Below are 17185 nucleotides of genomic sequence, written 5' to 3'. Positions count from 1 at the left end.
CAGCACCCTCCCAGCCAGAACACGTATCAGCACCATGGCAAGCGAACCGTTACGATGCAGAAACACCGGAACGGTGAACATGACAGATATGGGCAGCTCACAGTATAATCTATAAAATACAATACAACACAATTAAAAAATATAACCAACAAAAAACCAAATAAATATAAGTAGATTAAAAAGAAAAGATGGCGAATCCAGCCAATGACAGAAATCACAAGGACTCCAGCCACCTTAGCCCAAGGCGTGGGAAAAGAGCCAGGTCTTCACGGCCCTGCGCAACACTATCAGTGTTGGGGCCATGCAGATTGCAGGGGGGCCTTTATTCCAGAGGGCAGGTGCCATGACAGAGAAGGCATGTCTCCTGTATCCCAAAAGATGACATGTTTGTGGAGTCCTTGGTGCTCTCTGAGCCTTGTTGTTTTCTTGCAGATGTTTCATTGCCAGACTAGGCAGGATCTTCAGTGCAAAGCGGGAGTGGGCCTTGCTCTCAGTTTATATACTCGCTTCAATTGATGACATGTTTAAGTGAAGGGACCAAAGTGTGCCAGCCTTGTTGGTTTGTATTGGCCAGACAGACAGCATGGGAGATAGACAGTCTCTCAAATATGCCATAGGGCTTTATAGGTTATAAACAGCAACTTGAGTTGTACCCAAAAGCAGGTGGCAGCCAGTGCAGCTTGTGGAACAGAAATGTCACATGGGCACGCTGAAGCATGCGCCTAACTGCCTGCTCATTCTGCACTAATTGAAGATTCCAAGTGGTCTTCAAAGGCAGCCCCATGTAGAGCTTGTTGCAGTAGTTCAGCCATGAGGTGACTAGGCATGAGTGGCTGTCTGAAAGGCTTCTTAATCCATAAGCTTGTTAGTAGGCATTCCACTGTACTATTCAAGTCATGGCATATGAACAGCAAATTTACTAATTGGTAAGCTCCCCATATTACTATTTGTTTCTTGTTGAATCTCCTCCAAAGCTTTTATCTTTATAACAATAATTTCTTTTTGTAAGAAATAATTAACTATCTTCAATAGAGTATGCTGATTACAATTCTTAATATACACGTATGCTTGAAAACTGAGAATCTTGAATTCTATATTTAAATCTTGAATCTCTCTGTATTCTGACAGTTGATTAAAATTTTTGAGTTAGACAAGGAGAAAAATAAAATGACAAATTATAATGCCAATTTCTATTTTTTTTAAAAAAAATAAATTTTGGTTAATTATTCTCTGTGCCCATAACAAAGCATGAATATTCTGAAATAATTGCAGTCTTATCTTATGGTCCTAAAGTGACAGTATGGTCATTTACTAATCCCAAAAAGAACTGCTATTAATTGCAAACCTTCTGCATTTAAACTTCCCTTTATATTCCAAAAGGCTTAGTAAAGAGGCATTCAAGTATCAGAAATTTGCTCTGAGTTGCAGAGAAATCTGCTCCGTGTCTAGAATTGCTGTTTCATGAAAGAAATTAAGAATAAACAAGCAGATGGAAAAAGCTCCCAGAACCCTTTCCTTAAGTCTATGCCATGCTCCCCAATCAAATGTTCCCAGAACATCTTATTATACTTGCATCCGCTTTGGTGCACTGTGTCTCAACCTGCGAGTTGACCAGCAGGGAGGGGGAGCATGGCTGGAGTGTAAATCATTTTGTTTGGACTATCTTCCAGCACCAAGGTCCTCTGCAGAGAACCGTTGCAGACATCTGCTGGCACAAGAAGGAGGGGTGCATACCTAAGGGGCATTGTGGGGGGGGATTTGGCTTTACTGGTCTTTTGAATTGTAGAAACGCACAGGAATGTTCATTCGCCACTTTTTCTCTGTACTGAATGCTTCGCCCCATTAAAATAGATTTCTAAGCAAACTCTTATGAGTCGCAGTTCAATGGGAAGTCAAGTGTTCCAGTCATCACGGTATGCTTTTTCTGGAAACACGATGCAGTGGGATCCAGAATGGATATCAGAAAAACTCTAAAGTGCCCCCCTGGGTTTGTAACATCTCACCAAAAGGAAAAAGGATTAAGCTGTTATGTGTCTGTTTCATGAGTCAGACACAATTAGAGGAGCAGGGCTTGAAAAGTTCTGACTTTCTAAACCAGGACCCAGCAAGTGCTCAGATCTCTGCAGATGAGGCTCAGAAAGAGCAGGCTTTGTTGGAGGATGAGCCTACAGTTCTGGAGCAGTCAGGTAATCAGCATCCTACTGTATTACAGAAACACAGTGGCAGGCTGAGTCACAATAGACTCTGAAATTGAGTAGAAAAAGATATTTAGTCCTTACACATACAGAGAAACCAAGCAAGTAAAACAAGGATGTTCACTGAGGATTCTCAAAAGGAAGAAACATAGCTCAGGAAAATAAGGAAGTCTGAGCCATGCTATAAAAGAAGGCTTAGGAGTCAGACTTCTAGTGGTAAACAGCCTTCCAACTTGAGACCTGACTTCTTGAACATTTGCTGCGTTAGAGTCCCTGGTTGACCTCTGGACTACTACAAGACCACATCTGATCCCTAGAGGTTGAATTTATCTGCAAGGAACTTCAGCCTCTGAAGTAAGATTTATTGATTCTGAACTGTCATATTCCTGCACTATGATGGGCTTTATAGGTGCCATAAAGAAGTCTTGTCTAAGTCTGACTTCCTGCATTTGTAATTACTGGCAACAGGACATAAAGTCAGCCAAATTAAAACTTTATAGGGAATAGATATTAGTTAACTTTCCAATGATTTCTCAACATATCTGGCATATCTCCTTGAGATCCAGACAAGGGAAATTGTATGGAAAGATGAAAGTAGTTCCTTACATTTAGACATGTATACTTAAATCAGTTGGCCAAAGCATGCATTCAGCAGTTCGAAGCACTTTACCTGTGCTTGGATATGGGATGAGTTAAGCATGACACATGTCTTTAGATCCAGCTAAGGCTGATAGTATTTGAAGAAGGTAAAGCAAGATATCAGGAACATTTCGCCCAAGCAAATGAAACGTTTCTCAGGGCTCAGTGGTTCCTCTGTCTTATTTATCTGCTGGAACAGATCATTTGACAGCATGGGTTCAGATATTGTCAACATCCTGGTGGTTCCTATTTGTATATCTCAACAAAGTGATACTGGTCAACAAAGTGATACTGTTGAGACACTATCCCAGTCTCTGGAGGCTGAAGGTCTGGATATGGAGGAACAGGTTCAGGCTCAACCCTAGCAAGACTGAGTGTTGTTGGACTCAGGGATCAATCATGTCTGAGAATTTTATGTCTTCTCAGTGGGGTTGCACTTCTACAGACAGAACTGGTACATAATTTGAGGATCCTCCTAGGCTTAAATGAGCCTCATGTGGTGCAGAGTGGTAGGCAACAGTATTGCAACTGAAAGCTCTCCTCATGACCTGAGTTCGATCCCAGCGGAAGCTGGATTCTCGGGTAGCCGGCTCAGGTCGGCTCAGCTTTCCATCCTTCTGAGGTCAGTAAAATTAGTACCCAGCTTGCTGGGGAAAGTGATGACTGGGGAAGGCAATGGCAAACCACCCTGCTATAGTCTGCCAAGAAAACGTCGCGAAAGCAGTGTCCCCCCAAAGGGTCATACATGACTCGGTGCTTGCACAGGGGACCTTTCACGCTTCACCGCCTAGGCTTAAGGCTCTTGCTGGAAATGCAAGTGGCAGCCATGGCTAGGAAGGCTTTTGTACAGATCCATTTTGTGTGCCAATTGCACTCTTTCCTGGTTCAGCACACTCTTCTCACAGTAACTCACACCTTAGTCAGCCTCCCCCCAAATTTGGACTGCAGTGTGCTGTACATGGGATTTCCCTTGAAGATCACTTGGAAACTATAAGTGATCCAAAATGTGGCTGCCTGAATAGATTGGGCCTACCTCAGAACACCCATATAACTCTTCTACTTATGAGCTGCACCTGTTGGTCTCCAGGAGCAATTCAAGGTGCTGGTTGTCATCTATAAAGCCCTTCGTGGCTCAGGGCCTAGATATTTACACGGCCATTTTTCTCCAATTGTGTCTGCCCATCCTATAAGATCTCGCAAAGTGGGCATGCTGTGAGTCCTAGCTACAAAAGAATGCCATTGTGTGGGATCCCAGAAGCATGCCTTCTCTGTTGCCATTCCGGTCCTCAGGAATAGCAGTCCCCCAAAATGTGTTTCACTCCAATCCTGCTGACCTTCATGAAAGCATTAAAAAAGTTGGATTTTCCAGAAGGCCCTGCATCAGCATAATTTGTGTACAAAGTAAATGATTGCTATTTACATATTCCTTAATGAACTTGTTCATATGGTATTTGAACTTGTGGGATTTTTAATGATGTTTTTAACTCATTGTACACTGCCTGGAATCTTTTTGATTAGACAGCCCTATAAATTGAATAAATCATTATTATCAATGTTTCAGACGACACAATATTCATTTATCACAAGTGGCTGTGACATGTGGTTTAAAGATACCAGTAATGCTTTTCTGGATTGGTCACAGATGGATTATGTTTAGTGGAAAGGCAGAAACAGGCCTCATCCACTTCTAGGTATATGGAGCCCCCATATCTTCGAGCTTTCCAAGATCATGTCTCCAAAATTTGACATACAATCAGTTTAGTTCTCATGTTTTTGGTAGATTTCGGTTTAACATTTCACTCAGACTTGTTAAAATAAACATTTCCTCTCTTTTCTGAGCCTTACACTGAATAACAGTCTCCTATCATGGGATTTAGGAATTGTGATTGTTGTAGGTTTTGTGTGCCAGCCCTCCTGCCCACCCATCCAAACACTACCTTCACACAGGAAGGAAGAGGTTGTGGAGAGCAAAGGAGAGTTAGCTACTCTGCAGAGGAAGCTCCTGCTTTTACTTAGCAGAGTAAATGGCTAGAATGCGATAATTGCTTTGTCAGCCCTGATCCTGTAAGATAGAAGCCTAGAGAAGAGGAAAAAAAGGAATATCAGCTGGCCTTTCTTTGGGTCACCTACCTTTCCCAGCAAGTCCTTCCTGCTGACCATTTTTTCAGAGCATGGCATGTTCAGAGCTTTCACTTCCATAGCCAGACCCATCTTCACTAGCGAAGCCTCTAAGACTCATTCATAGAGGTTTCCTTTGATCTTACTCCTTGGTGCTTTGGTTTTTCTTCTTTAAGTTCCATTCTGTTTTATTTACAGTATTTATTAGCTCTTCTGTAAAGTAGGGAATAGTGTTATCTTCATTCTGGGCCTATTCTTAATTATTTTTCTGCTCTGTTCTAGCTCAGATGATGATGTTAACTCCTTCCAGGATTTTCATAAGGCAGATGTTCCCATCCTGGGCAATGTCCAGATGTGTGACTTCAGCTCCCCAAATTTCCTAATCCAGTGCTGAGAATCATGGGACTTGAAATCTACACATCAGGAGGGCACTCAGATTGGTGAAAGCTATTTTAGAGGCCAGCATCCCTTTTTCTGAGTGGGCCCATTACATTGTTGATAAAAAAATATAAATTACAATATTGGCTGCATCCATTTATTCGTGCATAAGCAAAATTGAATTAAATGATGTTTTTTTTATTATTATTAGACTTTTTTATCTCTCCTTTTTTATATATAACTAAAGGTGGCGAGTTCCTGCCAACCTAGCAGTTCAAAAACATGCAAATGTGAGTAGATTAATAGGTACCGCTTTAGCAGGCAGGTAACAGCGTTCCGTTTAGTCATGCCGGCCACATGACCACGGAAGTGTCTACGGACAAACGCCAGCTCTTCGGCTTTGAAACGGAGATGAGTACCGCCCCCTAGAGTTGGACACGACTGGACTTAATGTCAAGGGAAACCTTTACCTTTTTTAAAGGTGGCAAATATATGTAATATTGCTGCCTGCTATTTTTGCCATGCAACAACCCTGTGAGGTGGGCTGGGCTGAGAGAGAGTCACCCAGCTGGCTTTCATGCCTAAAGGGAAGGCTAGAACTCTCAGTCTCCTGGTTGCTAGGGCAGCACCTTAACCACTACACCAAACTGGCATCTTGGAGTAGAAATGTATACAGTTGCTATGGTTGCAAATTGCAAAGAAAGGAAGCATGATGGGAATCTGTTCAGCTCTCTTTACGTCCTTAAGCATCCTTAACCTTAAGCCTAAAACTCTGTAATTGCCTTTTCATTATCTATATAAAAATTCTCTCTCATACATGTCTCTTTTGGTCATGCCTAGACATAATGTTTCTAAGGCATCTCCTTAGGGAAAAAAAGACCTACCCTAATATCCATTTCCCCCTTTTAAAAAGGGAGGGGGTTAAAAACAATGCTTTATTTTGCTCACTTGCATATTGATTTTCAGTTTTTTAAAAAAATCTGAAGTGCTTCCACATACTACTTGGGTGTCCCTTTCTGAATGAATGCTAGAAAATTAAGAATGTCATTCTGTACATTTAAAGGGAGGCCTGAAGGCAAAGGCGTGTGAGAGGAGAAAAATATATAATGTGCTTTAAAAAGGCAGAACTCCCTCCCTTGGGTTGGGGAGGACAAATATTGCACTAAATCAGTGTTTTTGAAATTTGGCAACTTTAAGATGTGTGGACTTCAATTCTGCTGGCTGGGGAATTCTGGGAAGTGAAGTCCACACATCTTAAAATTCCCAAGTTTGAAAAACATTGCATTAAATCATGCTCATACAATTTACAAGGTAAGAGCTACATATACTGAAATAGGGAGAGGGAGAGGCCAGAAACCTGTTTTAAATTTTTGTTTAAAATGTTCCCTTTGTCAGCAATGTTGGAAATGCAGCTGTAATTTTTTTCTATAAATGGCAAATATTTCTGTCATTTTAAATAATAAAAATGATTGCAATAGCTGTGTTGTGCTTCATATTTCATTAGAAAAAGGTTTTTTGATGTGTGCAAATGTCTGAAATTCTTCAACACAGCTGCCTCTTTTCCCAGGATTTGTGGTTGCTCTCCATGGCTGCTCCACCCATCCCATGGCTGCTGTAGCTGAGGGCTATGTTCGTGCCCCTGTGCTCTCTGAGGCATATTTTTGCAATTGACTCCAAAGTGCAGCACAACTGATAATAATAATAACCCTGATGTCGTCAAAGGTAATAGAAAGGAGAAAGTTGTGGAACAGGAGAGAATCATTCTAATTTACTCCCAGTAGTCACTTTCAGCTTTGTAGAATCTAACCAGAGCAATCTGTTGAACCAAAGTAGGTATGGGATAAAAGACAGCTTCTTCCTTGTACTAACCAGAGTCAGTAAAAAGACTCCAACTGGGGAAATGTAAAGCCTGGGAAGCTCAGGGTTCTCTCATGGAAATATAAGAGAAATTCTTACATACATCTTCCTTTCTCCATCTCTCAAGTTCAGATTAAAAAAGAAAGCTCAGTAGGATTGTATTGCTTCACACCTTATTCCATATTGCATCTTAAACATGTTTCCTGTGCAGGGCACTGAAGTGGACAGTTATTTGGTTCACACCTAACTCTAAGCCATGTTTTTAACAGCATGATTTGTCAACACACCCATTTTAGCTTAGCATTATCAGGACACTATATCTTACTTATCAAACCATAGATACTGGTTAACAATACTGGATTATTCAGCGATGTCATACATCATTTTGCATTCCAACCAATAAGAATATTGGTTCACTTTGCAAGGTTGGCATAACCCAGAACTTTGTAGACATTACTCCTGTTTTGCAACATGTACCTAACAATAATAGAGTTTATCTGTACGTATTAGGATGCTACTTATTTTAAAGGTATAAAGCTCAAATTACCATTTTTTAAAGTAAGAAATATGAGTAGAAAATATAAAACCTTGTCTTCGCTTCTGCCTTTTGATTACGGATGGACAGGCTGCTCCATCAAATGCTTGGATTACTGAGAAATAGTTATAAGTCAGTGATCACTTCTTACTAGGAGAAAAAAAAGTTCTTAATTCTCCCAGCAATTATGTTCCTTTCCCACTTTATTCATTCATTGACAAAAAACATTGAAAAACCAAGGCGGTATAAATGAAGCAGACACTTTTCTTCCGTCAGAGAGATTGACTAGAATGATAAATTATGGTTGGTTGCATGTCTGGATTTGGAATTTTGGTCCACCTGTCGAGTCCTTCCCAAGAACCTGGGTTAGGCAGATGATGATGATGATGATGATTATATTACTAAAATGTATATGACATTCTGCTCTTGTCAAGCAAGAGCCAATTAGATTGATGTGTACCCCTGACTAACACAAAGTACATTTATATCCCATATGACAAGCAATATATTCTATATTTAGCACAGGGAAAGGAAGATATGTTTAATAATACTACTTGTATGCATAATATTTTACTTTAGAGCATTGAACACAAATTATTATAGCCCTTGGCCTCGTACTTTGAGTTGGGCAGTATTATCTCCATATTGCAAATATTGGAGCTAAGGCTTTTATATCAGATGATAGATTCGAACTAGGGACTTTCAAATGCAAAGCTCAGTCTCTTAGCTATTACAATACACTGTGTCTCATTTAGACTATGTTTGGTACTCTGAGTCATGATCCTGCTCTGCTTCTGGGTCACTGCATCAAAACTGAGATTGGATGCCTTGTAACAGTACACTCTAGCATGCTAATTGCACTTGGGCAACTCCTGCCATAGAAATGGGATACTAGATCCATTAGGCAGACACTAAGCATTCAGAAAACATGCAGCACATTATCTCACACACATAATAGATAGGGATGCCTATTAGCACAACACTTGGTCAGCTGCAAAGTCTCAGCAAGTTTTTTGTCTGATTAGCAAATTAGGGCCCAATAGGTAGAATTTCTTTCAACAGTGTTGTAAAAAAAGCTACAGCAACAACCTGTCTACATTGCTAAAACTGCTAAGCCTAACACTGCAAAATGTTTCAGGATATTTACTAATCCAAACCCTTTGTGCAGCACTTGCACAGTTTTGGCTCATAGGTAGATAGAAAGTTAAACACATAATTTTCAACTGGTCTGAAATCAAAACTGATTAGCATTTATTTGTACTAATTATTTTTCAGGATAGTGATACTTTCAGATTTAAAAAGTATTTTGTAATTGGAATAAGTTATACTACATACTGTGTTCTCAGCTATAGTATGATGCTAAATTCTGTGTTTTACATGGGAAAAAAATCACATTTTGTGAAGTGTATGAGAATATTTTGGGAATGAAATAATTCAAACCTTACAAGCATCAAAATGTTTTTGAAAGAGAGGATGTCAAATATTCTTAATACATTATGAACAACAAGGGAAGGAAAGCTTCTAGAGATACCACAGGAAATTAAAGCTGCAAATTCTCCAAAAGCACATACCTGGCTGCCTGAAACCTGCTATATATCTAATTTTTAACATTTTTAACAGCAGTAGGCACTTCCATATCAAATCAAGTGATTATTGAAAGAGCATTGCAACTGCTAAATCTACTGCTGTTCTTGATTTCTGCTTTGAGTTTCGTTCAGAGGTAGATGTCCTGCTTAATCAAGGACATCTTACAGAAGTGACAGTACGCCTTCTTCATTATATTTGACTTTTATTGCATGGAGGACTTAATTGTAAAATTGAATGGTAATTTGGACAGGTTGAATTTTAGTTGGGACAAACGATTCTAGGTGGATGAAATGATAGGGAATTTGTTTTAAACCAAGATTTAATCATTTTGCCATTTACTTACCAAGTAAGTCAAGTTAATTTTTTTTTCAAAGGTAACAATTCTGGTAACCAAGCTCAGAGCAAGAGCTGGAAAGATCAGAGTAGGAAATGTCTTGACAAGGCATGAGATTTACTGTCCAGGCCGATGAACTGTCACCTCCTCAGTTTGTGTGTGTTTATTTTTGTTTGTTGTTTTACAGGTTACAGTACAATTTTCATGTATTTTACAACCCCAAACAGTGGAGAAATTAAATCAGTTTTCAACAGTTGCACTAACAAATTTTGGTGAGGGATCCAGGGAATACAAAAAAAAATGGGTCAGATTGTCTATCCCTATTATAATGCTTTATTTTTCTCAAGAAATCTTTTTGTTAGTTTTCTTAATATGAACTATTTAATGAAATATTTTTTATTATCTAAGTGACCTATTTATTTATTTAAATCAACTTATATGGCCACTCATCTGACAAATGCGACTCTGGGCAGCGAACAGAGATTAAACAATACAGTATAAGTACAACATAAAAATTTCTTATTGTTTGTTATGATTATTACATTGGAAATTTTTAAATGAACTATAATTGATCTAGTGTATTGGTGCTTACGTTTGACTTATATTTGGACTTGACTTGTATTTCAACAACCTCTTTGAGCACAGGTTTTCTTTGGAAAATGTGATACATAAATAGATGAACTGTAACTAAGTATTGCTTCTTGTGACCTGGAAGTAATGATTCCATTAATGAAGCCTGAGATCACGTTATACTCTTTTGCAGTTGTATAACACCCTGACTCAAATTAGCTTGTGACTAACATCCATTTCAGACTTAAGTTGGCTACCCCATTATATACCCATGTATTTGATTTTTTTCCCCCTGAAAGCAGAACTTTCTATTTGTTAGATTTTTATTCTGTTATGGTCATTTTGAATATTATGTTATTATTACAGTACTATATTCTGGAGTGTTACTTATTTCTGCTAATTTTGTGTCCTATGCAAATATAATAATTTTCTCCTCTGCTTCATTTAAGTAAATGATAATGTATTGTAATAGTATTGGTCTTGCAACCCTCTACTCAAAACCTCTCTTCAGTCTAATGAGGAACCAATTAATGATCACCCCTTGAATATGCTTTCCAGTTAACTGTGACATTATAGTTAACAATGCTATAATTTATATTTTACCAACTATGTTAGATTATATTATCAACTGGCTTGCTGAAATCAAGATAAAGTACACCACCAGCATCAATAGAGGTCGTTAATCTAATTACCAGTCAAAAGGTATAATTTGTTTAACAGGAGATACTCTAGACAAGGTCATGCTGGGTTCTGCCTTGTTATCACCAATTTATCAGAATTCTTACAAACTACTCTGCCATGATTCTACAATCTTCCTTAGTACTGAGGTCATACTCTAGTGTTCCATTCTTGACTATAAGAAAAACTTTTGCCTGTCCCCATGCTTGTGGATTTCGTCTTGCTTCTCCTGAGAATATTTCAACAAGTACTTTATTACGCTAGTATCACTTATCTTTGCTATATAATAGATTGTTTATTTAATCATTTTTATTTTAAATGTTTCTATAAAATATTATTTTTAATTCAGGAGCTTCCATGTCCTTTGCTGAATCTCTCTGACAAGGAAATGAGAGAAGTAATAACTATGAAGTCAACACAAGATTCTCAGGAGTCCATGAGAATAGCCTGGCGTTATCAGAACAGTCCAAACCAGGAGGTAAACAATATTTCACAATTTTACTGTAAACCTTCAAGATTTTAAAGGAAGGGCTACATTAACTTAAATAAATGAATCTTTGAATGATCTCTGAACATCATACATGAGAGGGTGTGATGCCAGTATAGAGCTAGAGCATTCTAAAACAATGTTTTTAAGCTACGATTCCTTGAACAATTTAAAAATATTCTGTGAATTGCTCTAGGCTTTGGATCAGTTTATCCAAACTAGTACTCTGTCCATGGATTAAGAGGAGATTTTGGCAGATATCTCTTCAACTATCACATTGAAACAATTGGGGAAAAATCAATGCAAACCTTTTCATACGAGCTTTTAATGTAGAAGGTATTGAAAGTTGTTAAATATAACATTGTTGAGGTTGATTTCTATTACTCACCAAAACCAAGACCCAAGGTCAAAATGGACAAAATTGTATGCTGAGTCTACTTTAATCTATCTTAATCTTCCAACCCAATTTCTTGGATCTACTCTGGCTGGCCATTCCTTGGTTTTGGCAATTTCTGCAATGAAAGGAATTCCTCTCTCATTGCCAGGACTAGATATCCCATCCAGAATTTCAAACCAGCCATTTAGCAGCCTAATGATCAGCCAGTTATAGTGTATATGATTCTCTCTGTCCTCCAGAAAACTTCAATTTTATATTATTATAGGATTAAATGGGTTATTTTTTTAGTACTCTGCTGTAATTTCACTGGCATTACAGTTGATTCTTATTTGATTTCTTTGTAAAAATACCTTTTCTCTTTAAAAAAAGTAAGGTTTATTTGGTTGTAATCTTAACTGCCTGTACTGGGCCAGTGTTTTTTCCATTTTTTTCCCCATTTCTTATTCAACTGAGTATGAGCTGAGCTCTGTAATCTCAACCCCCAGGACCCAAATAAGTTCCTCAGAAGAGTTTTTTGTAATATTGACTCAACTGATCTCCAAGTCTTTTGAATGTTGAACTATAGCCTTGCTTTCTCTAGTATCCAATGGCCTTTTTGATGGAAGTTAATTCTGCAAGGCATGTCAGTGAACCTTGTACCCTTAGAATTTATCTTTCTTACAACTTGTAGCATTAGGACAAATCTCATTATGATTTGAACCCGCCTTTATTCTGAGAATAGTTTCTAAATGACACGTTAGTCAAGATATAGTTCCTCCTAGGTTTTATGTTGAATATGCATCTTCCAGCAAAACGGATACCCCTTCAACTTTATCAAAAAGTGCCTCACCACTCAACCCACTACAACTCAACCAACAGAAGCTACGAAAAGGATAACATTGCCATATATCAGAAACATCTCAGAAACTACCAACAGACTGTTACAATCACATGGCATCACTGTAGCACATAAACCAACTAAAACTCTTCAAGCATCCTAAGTAACCCAAAAGACCCAGTAGCCCAAGAAGAAAAAGCAGGAGTTATCTACAACATACAGTGTAAAGACTGTAGCAGCCACTATGTAGGACAGACAGGCAGAAGACTAGCAGAGCACATCCATAAACACCAACTGGCAGTCAGAAGACACGATGAAAACTTAATCTCACAACACATGGACAGACTTAACCACACTTTCATCTGGGAAACTGTGAGCATCCTAAAACAAGCCAAATCCAAAAACGCTAGAGAATTCCTGGAAGCCTGGCACTCAGACAAAGCAGCCATCAACAGACACATAGAGGTAAACAACATTTACATACCATTCAAAAGAGACAGTAGAAAAGCCAAAAGACCAGAACACCTCCTTGCCAGTAATCAACATCCAGATATGCAAAGATTAACAGTAGGATTAACACCAGGTGAACAATCAAAGAGCACAATATACACTAATCAAGGAACTATTAACTCAGTCAATCAACCAAGCAGCAAACAACAACCCAATCAAAAAACTCCCAAGGAGAGAACAACACCCCTACCAACACAAGCAGGGCAAGCCACAGTATATAAACTGAGAGCAAGGCCCACTCCCTCTTTGCGCTGAAGATGTTGCCTAGTCTGGCAATGAAACATCTGCAAGAAAACAACAAGGCTCCAAGAACCCCACAAAACCATTCTACTAGATAATGTTCCAGAATATTGCTTTTTGCAGGCTCAAACCCTTACACATGAATGCCCAGATTACCACTCAAAGAACTACTGTAAGTGACCTGTTGTTTGAGCTTAAGTAGGTGTCAGGCCCACTTGGTAGACCCAACCAAGAAATCAAATCCACAGGAAGGCTAAAGCTACTTTAATTGAGATTGGGTATAATAACAGAATCTTGCAAGTCTGATTGTCTGTACCTCTTCCTCCTCCTTATAGCTCAGTGAGGTGTTTGCCTGAGCTGCTTCCAAATGTTGTCGTATTGTGGACTTTAAAAATCCTTCAGCCCCTTTTGCCTAGGCAACAGATCTTAATATCTCCATCAAGGTCATCTTCCTTACTCTCTGCAGTAGATTATATTGTCTTTTGTAATAAAACTCATAAATATTTATAAAATATATAAAATGTACCATGTAAGTTTTCAAGAAGCATCCATTCTGTTTATATTCAATAGCTTTCTAAATGTATATCTACATAGATTTTTGTATGGGTTGCACAAGTAGTAATGTGTCTACAGTACTGAAAGCACAGGTATGTATGTATGTATTTATTTATTTAATTAATGTATCATATTTCTTCACCGCCCATCTCATGTTGTGAATTAAGTATGAAAGAAGTTACATAAACACCTGAGATTATAATAGCTTCACTATCAACTAACCATTTGTAGGCGGTATATAAAAATCCCATAGAAATTAGTGATTTATGAACTGTATTTCTCATTAACTATTTTTTTTTTTTTTTTTTATGTTTATTTTTTATGTTTTGCTTGCTTACTTGCTGGAACTTATATGTCCAGGGCCACAACTAGGGGGGGGGGGGAAAGCGGGGCATGCACCCCAGGTGCCGTGCTGGGGGGGCACCAAAATGAGCACTGGGGGGGGCGCCAAAATGGGCGTGGAATCCATGTTTGCCCCAGGTGACACAGACCCTAGTTGTGGCCCTGTATATGCCACTCCAGTCCAACAAGACCCTGAGTGGCTTACACTCCCTTCTTACAGTGAAAGGACTAAACTACAAACACAGTTTACAAAAATAACAAACTGCAGTGGGAAAAAATAGCAAGTTACTAGGAAAGAAACTAAAGCTACTGAGAAAAAAACATCAAAACTCAACTGTGAGCCGGATTCTCATTTACACTAGATCACCTCCCAGGGCCTAGTAAAGGTAAAGGTTTCCCTTGACGTAAAGTCCAGTCGTGTCCGACTCTAGGGGGCGGTGCTCATCTCCGTTTCAAAGCCTTGGAGCCGGCGTTGTCCATAGGACACTTCCGGGTCATGTGGCCAGCATGACTCACGGAACGCCGTTACCTTCCCGCCGAAGCGGTACCTATTGATCTACTCACATTTGCATGTTTTCGAACTGCTAGGTGAGCAGGAGCTGGGACGAGCAACGGGAGCTCACCCCGCCGCGCGGTTTCGAACCGCCGACCTTCCGATCGACAGCTCAGCGGTTTAACCCGCAGCCGGATTTAATGATTCTCCTAAAACATAACAGGGTTTTTGTAAAAAAAATTAATAGTCAAATCTCTGAAGTAAAAAAATATATATGTTGGTGTACACTATCCTATAAACTTACTGTTTTATTGGTTTTATTATTTTATATATTCTGATGCATCTGGATCTGGATTCAGTTTTATTCTAAAATATATAGAATAAATAAAATATAATCTAAAATATAATTGAAATAAGACAGAATAGTTTTACAAGACTTGGCATGTTTAATGTTCTGTGTCTCTGCACAAACTTGACTAAACGTTTCTATCCAAGAAAAGATTTATACATGGTAAAATGCTAAGAACATCTTGTAGAACAATCATATAATCTCTTATGAATTATTAATATGAAGCTTGTTATGTGATGCTGAATCAGTACAAAATGTATTTGTATAAGTTACACAAAAATTACCAAATTAATATACAGATGTGGGGAAATAATGGTATTACCTCCAGAGATGAAAAAAATTGATAATATTATGAACTACAGTAAAGATTTCTAATTTGATTCAATTAAATATTCAAATGTAGAATATAATGGAAGTGATAGGAATAGATATGCAGTTTGATATAAGACCATTTTAATTGAAATCACAGCTCATCATGACCAAATTCTGAAGTCTGTTATTAAGAATTGCAAAAACACAGTTTTTGTTATCATTGTAACCTGACCTATGGGAAAAATTGTTTGCTGTGTTAATAGTGATAAAGAAATAGGTTCCTGATGTGTATGACCCTACTGTTTTCTCATGAACCTCTGTCTGGAGAATTAAATAGCAAATTAATTGCAACTCTTAAATGACCTTGCAGTCCTTATCTCTGAATATACTTTATATACCTTATAACATTGCTTCTCCATCTCCTTTGTTCCTCTCGTTCTCTGGCAGTTCCAACCTTTGTACCTTGTTCAGCCAGAATCTAAAAAACTTCAAGCAAGAGCTTTTTAAAATCCTCTTTTTCATAGCATTCATTACACCCAGAGATCAGTGAGCTTCTCAAGGGTAATGGTCTATTAGTTACAAAGTTGCATACCAGTGTAAATATATGAAATTAAAGTGATATGCATCTCTGTCCTAGTATCTATTCCTGTGCTCATAGTTGCTCTTGCTATCCTAGTTTACATCTGTATTTAATAAATCTAAATTATATACTGTTTTTCAGACCCATAAAGAGCGTCTAACATAGGCAAACTCTAATGCTTGGCTTCCTTTTGATTTTATTATTTATTATTTCATATTTTAGACTATGACAAAATATAATGCTAAGTGAAGTGATTGGAGCACTATTTAATTTGCCCCAAATGCTTCAAGGTCACAAAGGTGGACACAAAGATAGTTGGAAAAATTAAGGTAATGACAATTCAAATCAATGTATTGTATTTGATTTTCTTTTCTTTGGTCTTTCTTTGGTACACACATACGCACATACACACACATTTCTTTATTTTGCAGATATTTCATAGGCTCTTTTTTATTAGTGTCTAGCTTCCTATCACTATCTTCTACTACATTTGACTGAAGCAGCATCACATTCTCCTGCATCCTCTGGTCAGCTTGGTGGGCAAAGCTCACAGGCTATTTTCTAGGGCCAGTCCTGCCATGGCATGCTCATATATTTTAAAATATGTAATAAAACAATCATAAATAATCTAATTATCCTTGCTTTGAGGAACTGCAGTGGTAAATGCTTCTTTGAGGGAAGGGGTAGTTCCCCCAGCTTTTAAAGAGGTTGTAGTTTGTCCTTTTTTAGGGAAGTTATTGAAAGTGGTCAGCTTTTAGCTCCAAAGGGAGCTAAAGGAGACAGTTTATGTGGACCCTTTTCAGTAGGGTTTCCAACCTGATTATAGTTGTGAGGCAGCATTGGTTGTGCTTGTTAATATCCTTTGGCAGACTCAAGTTGGAGTGGTGCATCCATACTGGCCTCCTTAATCTCTCAGTGGCTTTTGATACCATAAACCATGGGGTTCTTCTGGAATGACTTAGGGGCTTGGGAATACTGTTTTTCAGTGGTTCTTCTCCTTCCTTTGAGGCTGGTTCCAGAGAGTATTTGTGGGGGAAGAGATCTAGCCCTAGACCCCAAGTCTGATTGGTACCTCAGGACTCTACTCTCTTCATGCTCTGTTCAATATCTACAGTATACTGCTGAGCAAGATCATCTTTCAACATAGGATGAAATTACACTTCCCTACCTGGCCAAACAAGTAATGCTGTCAAGGTTCTTTCCCACTGTTTA

At 38.4% G+C, this 17185-nt stretch overlaps 1 protein-coding gene across 1 annotated transcript in view; it reads left to right on the top strand.

Moving 5' to 3' along the window:
* Positions 1-17185, top strand: part of ELP4 (elongator acetyltransferase complex subunit 4) — a 151886-nt gene that overhangs the window by 27512 nt on the left and 107189 nt on the right. Inside the window, exon 6 of the mRNA XM_063317991.1 lies at positions 11241-11369. Coding sequence (XP_063174061.1) covers positions 11241-11369 — 129 coding nt within the window. The remainder of the gene's footprint in view (positions 1-11240; positions 11370-17185) is intronic.

This window comes from Candoia aspera, chromosome 1 (genome assembly GCF_035149785.1).
Source record: "Candoia aspera isolate rCanAsp1 chromosome 1, rCanAsp1.hap2, whole genome shotgun sequence".
NCBI classification, from domain to species: Eukaryota; Metazoa; Chordata; class Lepidosauria; order Squamata; family Boidae; genus Candoia; species Candoia aspera.
The sequence above is the reverse complement of the archived record's forward strand: the minus strand, read 5'-3'. Positions and strand labels throughout refer to the sequence as shown.